Source organism: Petaurus breviceps, unplaced genomic scaffold (assembly GCF_028583685.1).
Source record: "Petaurus breviceps papuanus isolate PSGF00001 unplaced genomic scaffold, PetGlider_PUasm1.0 187, whole genome shotgun sequence".
Lineage (NCBI taxonomy): Eukaryota > Metazoa > Chordata > Mammalia > Diprotodontia > Petauridae > Petaurus > Petaurus breviceps.
In genome coordinates, this window is record NW_027185799.1 from 25,722,527 (window position 1) to 25,734,521 (window position 11,995).

Sequence of the window (11,995 nt, forward strand, 5' to 3'; positions counted from 1 at the left end):
CAGAAATTGCTTGTGCCTTCCTTTCTATCCTTAGCACTTCATGCTGATGAGAAGCTAAACTTCTATATTCTCAACTACATTTTACCGTTAGCATTTTTAGCCAGAATGCAACTGAACAGAAAGAACCAAAGGCCAAACACCACTCGTCTACTGCCCCAGGCAATACTAATGTAGTGTAGTCATGTTAAAAGTTGGAGTAGAAATTAACCAGAATCAATGGTTTATTTATGTGTAAAATATTATTCATTGTAACATTGCATTTAATTTTGCCATTTAGTTAGTACCAGTAGCTGTGCCACAAATAATCTGACAATTAGTTTATTCCTTCAGCATACTACTATGGAACATTAGCCTTTCATATGAACTGAAGCAAAAGCATAAGGAAGATCCTTTTAGGGCCTCTGACATTTCTTGCTGAGCATTAAGGAGAATAAGGTGGTAGGGATTGTTCTGCAGGGAACTTCTCATAAGCTGGGGGAGCATCAGGTACCTGTAGGAATGAAAAAAGAATGTGTTTATCAGACCTATGAACTTCCATGCAATGGAATAAATATTCACTAATTCATCCATTTAGGTCATGTTCACATTTTTCGTGGTTTCTAAGGAATGCAGCACTGAACTGGGAAGAAATCTGGGTTCTAGTCCTGGCTCTTCCACTAATAATTTGTGTCATGATAAACAAGTTAGTTAGCCTCTATGTACTTCATTAAAGGTAGTACAATAGACAGGGTATTGAATCTGAAGTCAGAAAGATCTGAGTTCAAATCCAGATTCAAGTACTTAGCTGTGTGACCCTGGGCAAGTCACTTAACCTCTGTCTGCCTCAGTTTCCTCGACTATAAAATGAGGATAAAAATAGTACCTGCATCCCAGGGTTGTTGTGAATGTAAAATGAACTAATGTTTTAAAGTACTTAGCAAACCTTAAAGTACGTGTGTGTATGTGTATATATGTGTGTGTGTGTGTGCTATATATACTATAGTACACATATATATGCTAGTTAGTATTATTATTATTTCCTCATCTATAAAAATAGGGTTGTTGTACAAGATGACCAATAAGACTGTTTCTACTTATAACATTCTGAGATTAGGAAAAAAAAACTTTTTTGTTGCTGTTGAAAACCAAGGTCTCCATGATAATTATAGTCTGAGAGTAAGAGTTGAATGAATTATCAGATTTAGAGCTAGAAGGAATGTTAAGGGGTCATGTCATTTGATCTAATCTTGTTTCATGGATTTAGAAAGAGAGGTGTAAAGAGAGATGTCTGGATACTTTCTCTCTCTTGGTTTTCATGACCCTGTTCTCTCCAGGTTCCCCTTCCCAGTCACCTTTTCTACTCTGTCTCACTCTGATCTTATCATTCAGGCAGTCAGACAATAAGCATTTATTAAGTGCTTACATCATTCTAGGAAGGGGAAGAGAAAGAAAGGCAAAAACACTGTCCTTGCCCTCAAAGAGCTTTCATTCTAACACAGGGAGAGAACATGCAAACAACTACGTACATGAAAAATGCATGCAGCATAAATGGGGGGTGGGGTGATCTCAGAATGGAGAGGACCAGGAAAAGCCTCTTACTAAATGTTGACCTAAGATGAATCTCAAAGGAAGCCAGGAAAGCCAGGAGGCAAATGGAAGGAGGAAGAACATTCCAAATATGGGGGAGAGCCAGTGAAGAGGCAGAGTTGGGAGATAGAATGTCATGTATGAGCAACAGCCAAAAGTCCCGTGTCACTGGACTATAGCATGCATGAAGGGTAGCAAATTATGTAAGACTGGAAAGGTAGAAAGACACCAGGATATGGAAGGCTTTAAAAGCCGAAGAAGATTCTATATTAGATCCTGGATGTAATAGGGAGCCATTGGAATTTATTGGAGGGACATGGTCAGACTTGGACATTAGGAAGATCAGTTTTAGAAAAATTTTTAATATTTTATTTTTCCCCAGTTACATGTAAAAAAACAATTTTTAACATTCATTTTTAAAACTTTAAGTTCCAAATTCTCTCCCTTCCTCCCTTCCCACTCCTCATTGAGAAGGCAAGCATTTCGATATAGGTTATATATGTATAGTCATGCAAATCCATCCATAATAGTCATGTTGTGAAAGAAAACATAGACCAGAAAACAAACAAAAAGCCCCTCCAGAACAATGAAAATTTTTTTAAAAAAATATGCTTCGAGTATTCAGACACCATCAGTTCTTCCTCTGCGGATGGATAGCATTTTTCATCATAAGTCCATCTTACAATATTGCTCTTACTTTGTGCACAGTACATTTCACTTTCCGTCAGCTCATGCAAGTCTCTCCAGGCTTTTCTCAGAGCATCCCACTCATCATTTCCCAGAGCACAATAGTGTTCCATCACAATCACATACCACAACTTGTTCAGCCACTCCCCTATTGATGGGCAATCCTTCAATGTCCATTTCTTTGCCATGAGAAAAGAGCTGCTATAAATGTTTTTGTACATATAAGTCCTTTTCCTTTTTTGTTTTTTAAGGAAGATCACTTTGGCAGCTGAGTGCAACATGGACTGTAACAGAGAAATTCTTAAGGTAGGGAGACCAGCTAGTCAGATATTGCAATAGTCATGGCATGACTTGGTGAGGGACTACACAAAGTGACAACAGTGAGTAAAGAGAAGGGGAAATGTACAAGAGATATTGTGAAGGTGGAAATCACAAAACTTTGTATATTTTAGATATGTGGAGTGAACACAAGTGAGGAGTTGAGAATGACGCTGAAGGCATGAACCTGGGTTACTGGCAACGTTGGTGCTCTTTACTATGATAGGGAACTTTGGAAAGGGGAAGGGCTGAAGGAGAAAAATAATGAGTTCAGTTTTGGACATGTTAAGTTCGAGATCTATAGGAAAGCTTTTCAAGATGTCTAATAATCAATTGCTTATAGGAGATTAGAGGCTGGGAAAAATCTTAGGGCTGGATAATTTGATTTGAGACTCATCTGCTTTGTTGTTCATTCATTTCAGTCTTGTCTGATTCTTTGTGACTCCATTTGGGGAGTGGCAAAGATACTGGGGTGGTCTGCCATTTCCTTCTCCAGCTGATTTTACAGATGAGGAAACTGAGGCAAACAGGGTTAAGTGACTTACTCAAGGTCACACAGCTTGTAAGTAAGTGTCTGAGGCTAGATTTGAATTCAGGAAGATGAGTCTTCCTCACTCCAGCACTGGCATTCTATCCATTGCACCACCTAATTGCCCCTATCATCTGCTTAGAGATAATAATTGAACTAATGGGAACTGATGAGATTACCAAGGGAGATAAGGTAGTGGGACAAGAGAAGAGGGTCCAGGACAGACCCTTGAGGGACACCGATGGCTAAATAGTATGATCTGGAGTTAGATCCAGCAAAGGAGGATGAAAAAGAGCTGGTCAGACAGATAGGAGAACTGAGAAAACAGTGTCATAAAAACCTAAAGAGGAGAGAACAATTCATCAGAAGAGGGTGAGTGACAATATCAAAGGTTGCAGAAAGTTCAAGAAGGATTAAGGTTGAGAAAGGCCATTAGCTTTGCCAATTAAGTTTATAGCAGCTCTTTTTATGGTGGCAAAAAATTGGGAATGGAGGGGAGTCCCCCATTTGGGGAATGGCCGAACAAGTTTTGGTATATGATTGTGATGGAATATTATTGTGCTATAAGAAATGATGACTGGGATAGTTTCAGAAAAACCTGGGAAGACTTCTATGCAAAGTGAAGTGAGCAGAACCAGGAGAACACTGTACATAGTAACAGCAATATTGTACAATGATTAACTGTGACTTTGCTACTCTGATCAAGACAATGATCCAAGACAATTCCAAAAGACCCATGATGAAAATGCTCTCCATGTCCAGTGAGAGTACTGATGAACTCTGAGCACAAATTGAAGCATACTTTTTTTAAACTTAATTTTTCTTGTGTATTTTTGTGCGTATTTTCTTATGCAACATGGCTAAAGTAGAACTATGTTTTACATGAAAAAAAAGATTTGTCAATTAAGAGATCATTAGTAACTTTGGAGAGAGAAATTTCCCATGTATGTTATGGTCAGAAGCCAGATTGCAAATGTCTTAGAAGTGAGAGGGGAGGAAATGTAGGCACTGATTTTTCAAGGAAAATCCCTTTGGTCAAGAAAGAGAAAAGAGATATAGGTTATATATGTGCAGTCATGCAAAACATATTTCCATGTTAATCATGTTGTGAAAGAAAACACAGACACCTCCCCCCCAAAAAAGAAAGTAAAACAAGAGTATGCTTTGATCTACGTTCCTACTCCAACAGTTCTTTCTCTGCAGGTAGCATTTTTTCATCACAAGTCCTTCAAAATTATCTTAGATCATTGTATTGCTGAATCTATCTAAGTCATTCACACTTTATCATCATACAATATTGCTGTTACTGTGTACAATGTCCTCCTGGTTCTGCTCACTTCACTTTCCATCAGTTTATGTAAGTCTTCCCAGGTTTTCATGAACTTGCTTTTTTAAAAATGTTAATAGGTGCATTTCAATGTAATTGGTTTTTTTTATAATCCTATGTATTTTATGTGTTTAAAATCATACTTCCTCTATGATAAAATTAAAAAGTCTTCTATTTGACATGTAAAACTCATTATAACCTAATCCCTTCCTACCTTTCCAGCCTTTTATACCTTATCTCCTCCATGAATTCTATAATCCAGCTACACAAGTCTATTTGTATTTCTTCAAACACAACAGCCCCTTCTATCTTAGTGAGTTTGTATTGACTTACCCCTAAGTCTGGAATGGTCAGTCCCCTTACACTCCCCCTCCCCCACTTAGTTTCTCTGGCTTCCTTCAAGACTCAATTCAAATCCCACCTTCTATAGAAATCTTTTTATGAACTTCCATCTATCAATGCTTTCGTCTTTCAGATCATTTTCATCTACTCTGTATCATGCATGTACCTAATTATTTACATAGTGTCTTCCTCATTAGAACATGTGTATATTCTAGCTAGGTGGCACAGTAGATAGAGTACCAGGTCTAGAGTCAGGAGGACCTGTATTCAAATTCCGCCTCAGATACTTAGTAGCTATATGACCCTGTGCACCTGTTTGCCTCAGTTTCCCCATCTGCAAAATGAGCTGGAGAAGGAAATGGCAAACCACTCCAGTATCTCTGCCAAGAAAACCCCTAAAGGGGGTCACAAAGAGTCAAACATGACTGAAAATGACTGAACAGCCACAGCAACATTCTCCTTGAAGATAAGGACTTTCTTTGCCTTTCTTTGTATCCCCAGTGCCTGGCATAGTGCCTAACACACAATAAGCACCTAATAAATGCTTATTGACTGAATGTCTTAGAGTAAGACTGGAATCTAGCTCCTCCATCTCCAGACCCAATTTTCTTTTCTCTATACCACTTTACCACACAACCCCTCCAAGAAATTGAATTTCAAAAGGACCCATAAATTGCATATGTGGGAGAGGGATGTTTATGACATTTTTCCATAGAATTGTTTATCACTTAGCTTACTTAAGATAACAAATTACCTTTATAATAGAACTATAACATTGTAATAGTGAATTATGTTTCCCCTTTTAGAGACACTAACTCAAGTTTAATCTTTATCATGATGTGTGCACTAATGACACATTTAACATTGACACTGGGCTACATTCATCATGTCTGAAGGAAATCCAAAGCAATTTAGTCATCGCCTGCCTAGCCTTCAAGCTGTGGCTTCTATGTCAACTGTACCTCATGGCCATAATACTTATTAAAGATAACTATATCCTGAACTAGAAATGTAATACTTGATGAATTAGCATATTCTTCATTGTATATTGACCAGCCATGAATTTTGCATAGGTGACTGTAATGTTTGACAAAGTATTTTAAAATCTTTAATTACACCCCCCACCTAAAAGAAATTTCACAATTAATAATTAATTTCTTGGCAAAGAATTTCACAATTCACAATTAATAACAGGATTTTACCTGACTTAATGTATCTTAAGTTGCATAAAATAATCATTCCACAAGTTTTTAAAAATTATATACCAAACATATACTAGGTAAGTGCCGTACATCAGCTGAATCTGAGCACCACTGATCAGTTTCTGAAGTGTTCCTATCCTCACTTATGTCCCTAAGTTTATATTATCTTCCATTATTATTGTATATATCTTTACAGTTGTCTTCCCGCTCCCCACCCTGCTAGAATGTAAGCTTTCTGAGGACTTTGACCGTTTGGGCCCCTCTTTGTATCCATAGTGCTTACCACAGTGTTAGTATTCAATAAAGATCTAATCAATGCTTATTAACTGACTGATTTAATGAGAAATAGGGGAGAGAATGTTTACTTCAAGGTCCTTATGATATTCCTGTACTTAATTAGCTTCAAGGACATCAACTTTGATATATTTAGTTTAGAAATACCATGCTTAAAGAAAAAAGGAAGAATGGGAAAAAAATACATGTGAAAACATAACTGGTAAATACTTACTATTCAAAATATGCCAAGAATTGCCATGATTCTTTAAAGACGGTGCTAAGATCACAGATGAATAAACATAAACAAATAACAAACAAACCGGTCACATCCCATTACATTCTTCCTCCCCTTGGAGAACTCTTGTCCACGTCCTTTAAGAAACCCCTAAGCAACATACTTGGTTTGTTGTTTACTCACTTGAGTAACGTCTGACATTCTGTGACCCCATTTGGGGTTTTCTTGGTAAATATAATGGAGTGGTTTGATGTTTTCTTCTCCAGCTCATTTTATAGATAAGGAAACTAAGGCTAACAGGGTTAAATGACTCGCCCAGGGTCACACACACACATGGAAAAAATCCAGGCTGATTTCACTGAACTATAGAGTACATGGAGGGGAGTAAGGTGTAAGAAGTCTAGAAAAGTAGGAAGGAGGCAAGTTATAAAGAGCTTTAAATGCCAGAGTCCTTCCTATTTGATCCTGTAGGGGCCAGAAAGCCACTGGACCAACTTAAGAAAGAGAGTGGCATGATCAAACCAATGCTTTAGAATGAGTGTTCTGACCTTTTTCTGTGTCACAGACCCCTTCTCAGAATAATATTTTTAAATGCACAAATAAAATATGCAAGATTATAAAGAAAACCAATTATAATGGAATCCAGGTCCAATTATTTCCCTGGGTCTTAAGTATGGAACTTTGTCATTATTGATACTGAAAAAATCTAAGTGAGTAGGACAGAAGAGGTGATGGCACTGATAGTTTTCCTTGGTTCTTTGTTTTGAGTGATTTCACTTATTTGACGTGAATATAACTACACAGGAAATAAACATGATTCCAGAAGCTTAACATACCACAGGGTGACAGTTGCTGTTCTCCTGAAAGGGCCCTTTGCAGACAGGGAGAGCACCTTCATCCTGGTAGTAATTCCCCATTAGGGTTTTTCCAGTACCAGCACAAAAGTTTTTGTCCTGAAATGTAAATTCAGTGGGGATTAGTAGAAGAAACAAGAAGGAAATGGAGAGCAATTTAAAGAAATGAAAAAGATGTGCCACCTCCCCACCCCCAGGCCCTAGACCCAGTGGTAACATCTTTACTGAAGAGACCAAATGGCTTAGGACCAGACTTAGGATGGAGGCTTTTTGACCATTTCTCTCCTCAAATGACTTTGTAACTTAATCCCTTTGTGGCAAATTTCTTTGTGCCTAAAATGAGTATAATATTAATAAGCTACTAGCTGAAGTTTGATATGAATTACATTGAATGTTTTGAATAAATGGTGACCCATGATTATAAAAAAAATACCTCAGTGGATTTCTGTTTTTGTTCACATAGGTATTCCCTCCAACAGTACCGGTCACATCTCATTATATTCTTTCTCACATCGGAGAACTCTTGTCCATGTCCTTCAAGAAGCCCTCCATGGGATCCAAGCAACATACTTGGTTTATTGTTGTTGTTTACTCATTTGAGTAATGTCTGATTTTCTGTGACCCCATTTGGGGTTTTCTTGATAAAGATAATGAAGTGGTTTGCTATTTCCTTTTCCAGATCATTTTACAGATAAAGAAACTCAGGCAAACAGGGTTAAGTGACTTGCCCAGGGTCAACACAGCTAGTAAGTGTCTGAGGCCACTTCTGAACTCAAGTCTTCCTGACTGACTCCAGGCCTGGCCCCTTCTCCACTGTACTATCTAGCTGTCCTACATACTTGAACCTTCCTCTAGTTCTTAACATTAGACAGATACCAATATTACACATGGACTCCATCTATAATCCCTTTTCTTTAATGGTCGCACATTTCTTTGATGTCTTTGACAGCATTTTTTGTGCATAATTCATTGTTGATAATATACTTCAGTCGATGTATGCCCTTCTTATATTTCTTCATTGTCCTTTGGATGGCTCTCTTTTATTCATTTTTCAGAGTTTATGGCATTCCAAGACATAGCTCACTAGAATCACCAGAAGAACAATATTATTTAAGAGACACGTCTTTGTTTCCAAGAGAAACTTAAGAGCATTGAAAGTGGGGCCAATTTTCCCAGATTCAACCCAACTTGCTTCCCTCCTCTAATTCAGTTCTGGGCCTAGTTTACTGTTCACCTTTATTATCACATGTATTGGTAGACCAGCTGTGTTGTTTGTTATCCACCTATGTACATAACATTGTTTGAACATTGGGGACTCTCGGTCTACTTGATTTTGTAGATTGTTACAATAAGCTGCTAAGCAACTGCAAATCTCATTTAGAAGGCTCAGTAATATTCTGGGACTTGTTGTACTCAGCATGCCCTCTACAAATAGCAGCATCTATAAGGATTCCAGCTTCCATTGAGACTATGAGCTCAGTATCTGCACCCCCTCCCGCCCTCACCCCACCCATAACAGTGGTTTGGTTAATATACGTCTCTGTTTTATGTTTTGTTTGATACCAGCCATCAGGTATCATTGAACAAAGTTGCCTCTGTTTTGTTGTGTCAGAGAAACTCCGATAATCTTAACACAAGCATGGCAGACATCTTATTGGAAGACGCCTTTAAAGTTATATTTTGCTTAGCCAAGAGAAATAAATGCTTTTTAAATAGTCAATAAACAATAAAAACAAATGGGATCTTATATTCTCTACACAAGAGAGAATTTGTGGTAGAAAAGACATGGAACACTCTAGAAAATTGTCTGCCATAGCCTGCCCATCACTTTCTCATATTTTCATCCAAGATGCTGTTTGTATGTATATAGATTGTTATCATAAGGATTTTTCAGAGATAAGAAGACTTGTGAGCTATCCTTCCATTTAGCTGCAACTTTCTTACTTAAGAACCTTCTGATTTCATTTATTATAATGAGAATGTCAATATGGCTGTCATTCACACCCAGAACCATCTAGTTTTACGTTTTCCTTTGTTTCATGCGTTGTCCACAATCAAAGAATTGATCACCTTTTGGCCAGCCCACTGGGGATGAACCTCTGTACTCAGCTAGGTTGGCTCCCTGACAACAGTCAGGCTATTATTGGCACCATACTTTCTAGCATGATATTTTAGAATTTGCAAGAGTTAATGATGCCCTGCTGGCACAAGGTCAAGCACCTTTGTGTCCCATGCTGGATGCTGGAGATGCTGGAGCATGACTTCAGAGGGCACATGAGTTATGAAGAGAGCAGCACACTGTCAACAGTGAAGCACCACGTGAGAGATTTGAGTTGCTTTTCTTGACTGACAAGGTCTTTTAAGGAATTTTATATTTAACATAGACACGGGAGATGCCTTTTTTTTTTTGAGGAAAGCCTTTTTTGCTCTAACAAAGAGAATGATTTTTTATAGACAACACATAATAATCACAGTGGGATTTCACATTCACTATATTTTTCAGTCAGTTGTGGTTACTATGGAATACCATTTGTGAACATCTGCCTGCTCCCTACTAACACTCTCATCAAGAATGTAGTGCTTAGGGCTATGCTTGGCGCAGAGTAAGAACTTAATAAATGCTTGTTGATCAGTTGATAGGATAAGTAGTTGCTAATGTTCTACTGGTTGCTTTTTGGTATTGTTTTGTTTTGTTAAGGTGAAAGCTTAAGGTACAGGGTCACTTGGTGGCACAGTGGATAGACTAGAGTCTATCCAGGTCTGGAGTCAGGAAGACTCATCTTCCGGAATTTAAATCTGGCCTCAGACATTTACTAGCTATGTGACCCTGGGCAAGTCACTTAACCTGTTTGCCTCGGTTTCTTCATCTGTAAAATGAAATGGAGAAGGAAATGGCAAACCACTGTAGTATCTTTGCCAAGAAAACTCCAAATGGGGTCATGAAGAGTTGGACATGACTGAATAACAATAAAGCAAAACTACCTTCTCTGTTTTCTGCCTGATCAGTTTCTACTTCCTGGCTTCCCTGGTTTCCTGCAAGACTCAGCCCAAATCCCATCTTTTGCAAGAAGCCATTCCCACTCTGAAAGAGTCTAAAAGGACTCTGCCCCAGTCCCCAGACTGGAAAAGCCAGAGCATCCTTCAATCATGTGCAAATCCTCTTCCTCTCCCTAGGCTTTCTCTCACAAAGCCTCTGCAACCTCACTGCAATCTTTCTGTCCAACAATTTTTTTTCCCAGTAGGTTCTTCAACAATTCAGAGGAAATGGTAAAGAGAAGGGAATAACTGCTTAGCATGAAATCGCATTGTTGCTGTTAGTAGATGTTGATGTCAACACTGCCCCACCCCACCCCCAATACATATACACATAAATTCCAAAATTTTTGAAATTTCTGCTTTGTTTAGTGACACAGAAAGCATTTAATCACATGTCATGTAAAAATAAGAAAATCTTGACTTGATTCTGTTTTTTATCGTTTATGTCCTATACAGACATCTTCAGCTGCTTAACAGCTACTACCTGGGATGTGGGACAGTTATAGAAAAAAAAATTTTTTTAATATGTTTTCCGATCCTTCAGAAAATCCTTCTGTTAGGGTACCAGGTGAAAATTTCCTGACTTACCCAGTGTGGTGAAAAGGGAGCATGTGAGCAGTACTCACCTTCAGGGTTTTGTAGCCACTGCGCCTCTTACAATACCAGCAGCTAAGGAGAAGCAAGATCCCCAGGATCACAGCCAGGATGCCAATTCCTGCTGCCCTGTCCCAGAAGAAGATAAATCCATCTTGCCACACATGAACATTAGTCTTACTTATTACAAAGAAATACAAGCATCTATTCACAGGAGCTTTCTCTCCACACACATCCCCAAGCAGTTCTGCATCCTCCCCTTTCACTCCACACTCCACGGTAGAGTCCATTCTCACATTCTCCAGCCCTTTCTCAACTGCACTTCTCAGAACCCTACAGTTCTGTAGAGGTCACAGGTGTTTTCTAAAAGTCTGTCCAGTGTGTACGTCTTAGAGGAACAATGCAAAGTGATATATGCAAGAAGTCAGATTCCAGCCTTAGTAATATTACTACTATAACTACTAATAACGATTATGAAAATAATAAAGAGGCAGCTAGGTGAGAGTGTGCTCTAGCTGGAATCAGAAAGACCTGAGTTCAAATTCAGCCTTAGACATTTACTACTACTACTACTACCACCACCACCTCCACCTCTACCGCTACCATCACCACTACCATCATCATCACTGCTACTACTATTGCTGCTGCTGCTACTATTACTACTACTACTTATACTACTATGTGATAATGATAACAAAGCAAAAAGCTTTACACAAGGTTACATCACTTGATCTTCACAACAACCCTGAGCGGTCCTGTTGCTATCCCCATTTCACAGATGAGAAAACTGAGTCTGAGGGATGTTAATTTGTTCAAGATCACACTGCTAGTGTCTGGGATAGATCTCAAATTCAGGTCTTCCTAACTCCAAACCCAGCCCTATCCCCCATCCACCAAGGTACCCAACTGCCTCCTAGTAAATGCTCCTGTGAAATATTTCTGACCTTTCCTCCAAATGTCTGCTCTGCTTTTGATGTCTTTGCTTCTGAATCAATGGTACAGTCATGAAGGTGAGTTTGAACTAAGTCC

General features: G+C 38.6%; 1 protein-coding gene across 4 annotated transcripts in view; it reads right to left on the reverse strand.

The window, feature by feature from the left end:
* Nucleotides 1-203: 203 nt before the first annotated feature.
* Nucleotides 204-11,995, reverse strand: part of MLANA (melan-A) — a 24,491-nt gene continuing 12,699 nt past the window's right edge. For 2 of the 4 annotated variants that reach the window (XM_069090572.1, XM_069090573.1), the window contains 3 exons: nucleotides 10,999-11,095; nucleotides 7,319-7,435; nucleotides 204-490 (listed from right to left, as the gene is read on the reverse strand). In XM_069090572.1, coding sequence (XP_068946673.1) covers nucleotides 422-490; nucleotides 7,319-7,435; nucleotides 10,999-11,095 — 283 coding nt within the window. In that variant the 3' untranslated portion in view covers nucleotides 204-421. Of the gene's footprint in view, nucleotides 491-7,318; nucleotides 7,436-10,997; nucleotides 11,096-11,995 lie in introns of those variants that run through there. The other 2 variants (XM_069090569.1, XM_069090571.1) reach the window with 2 other exon arrangements.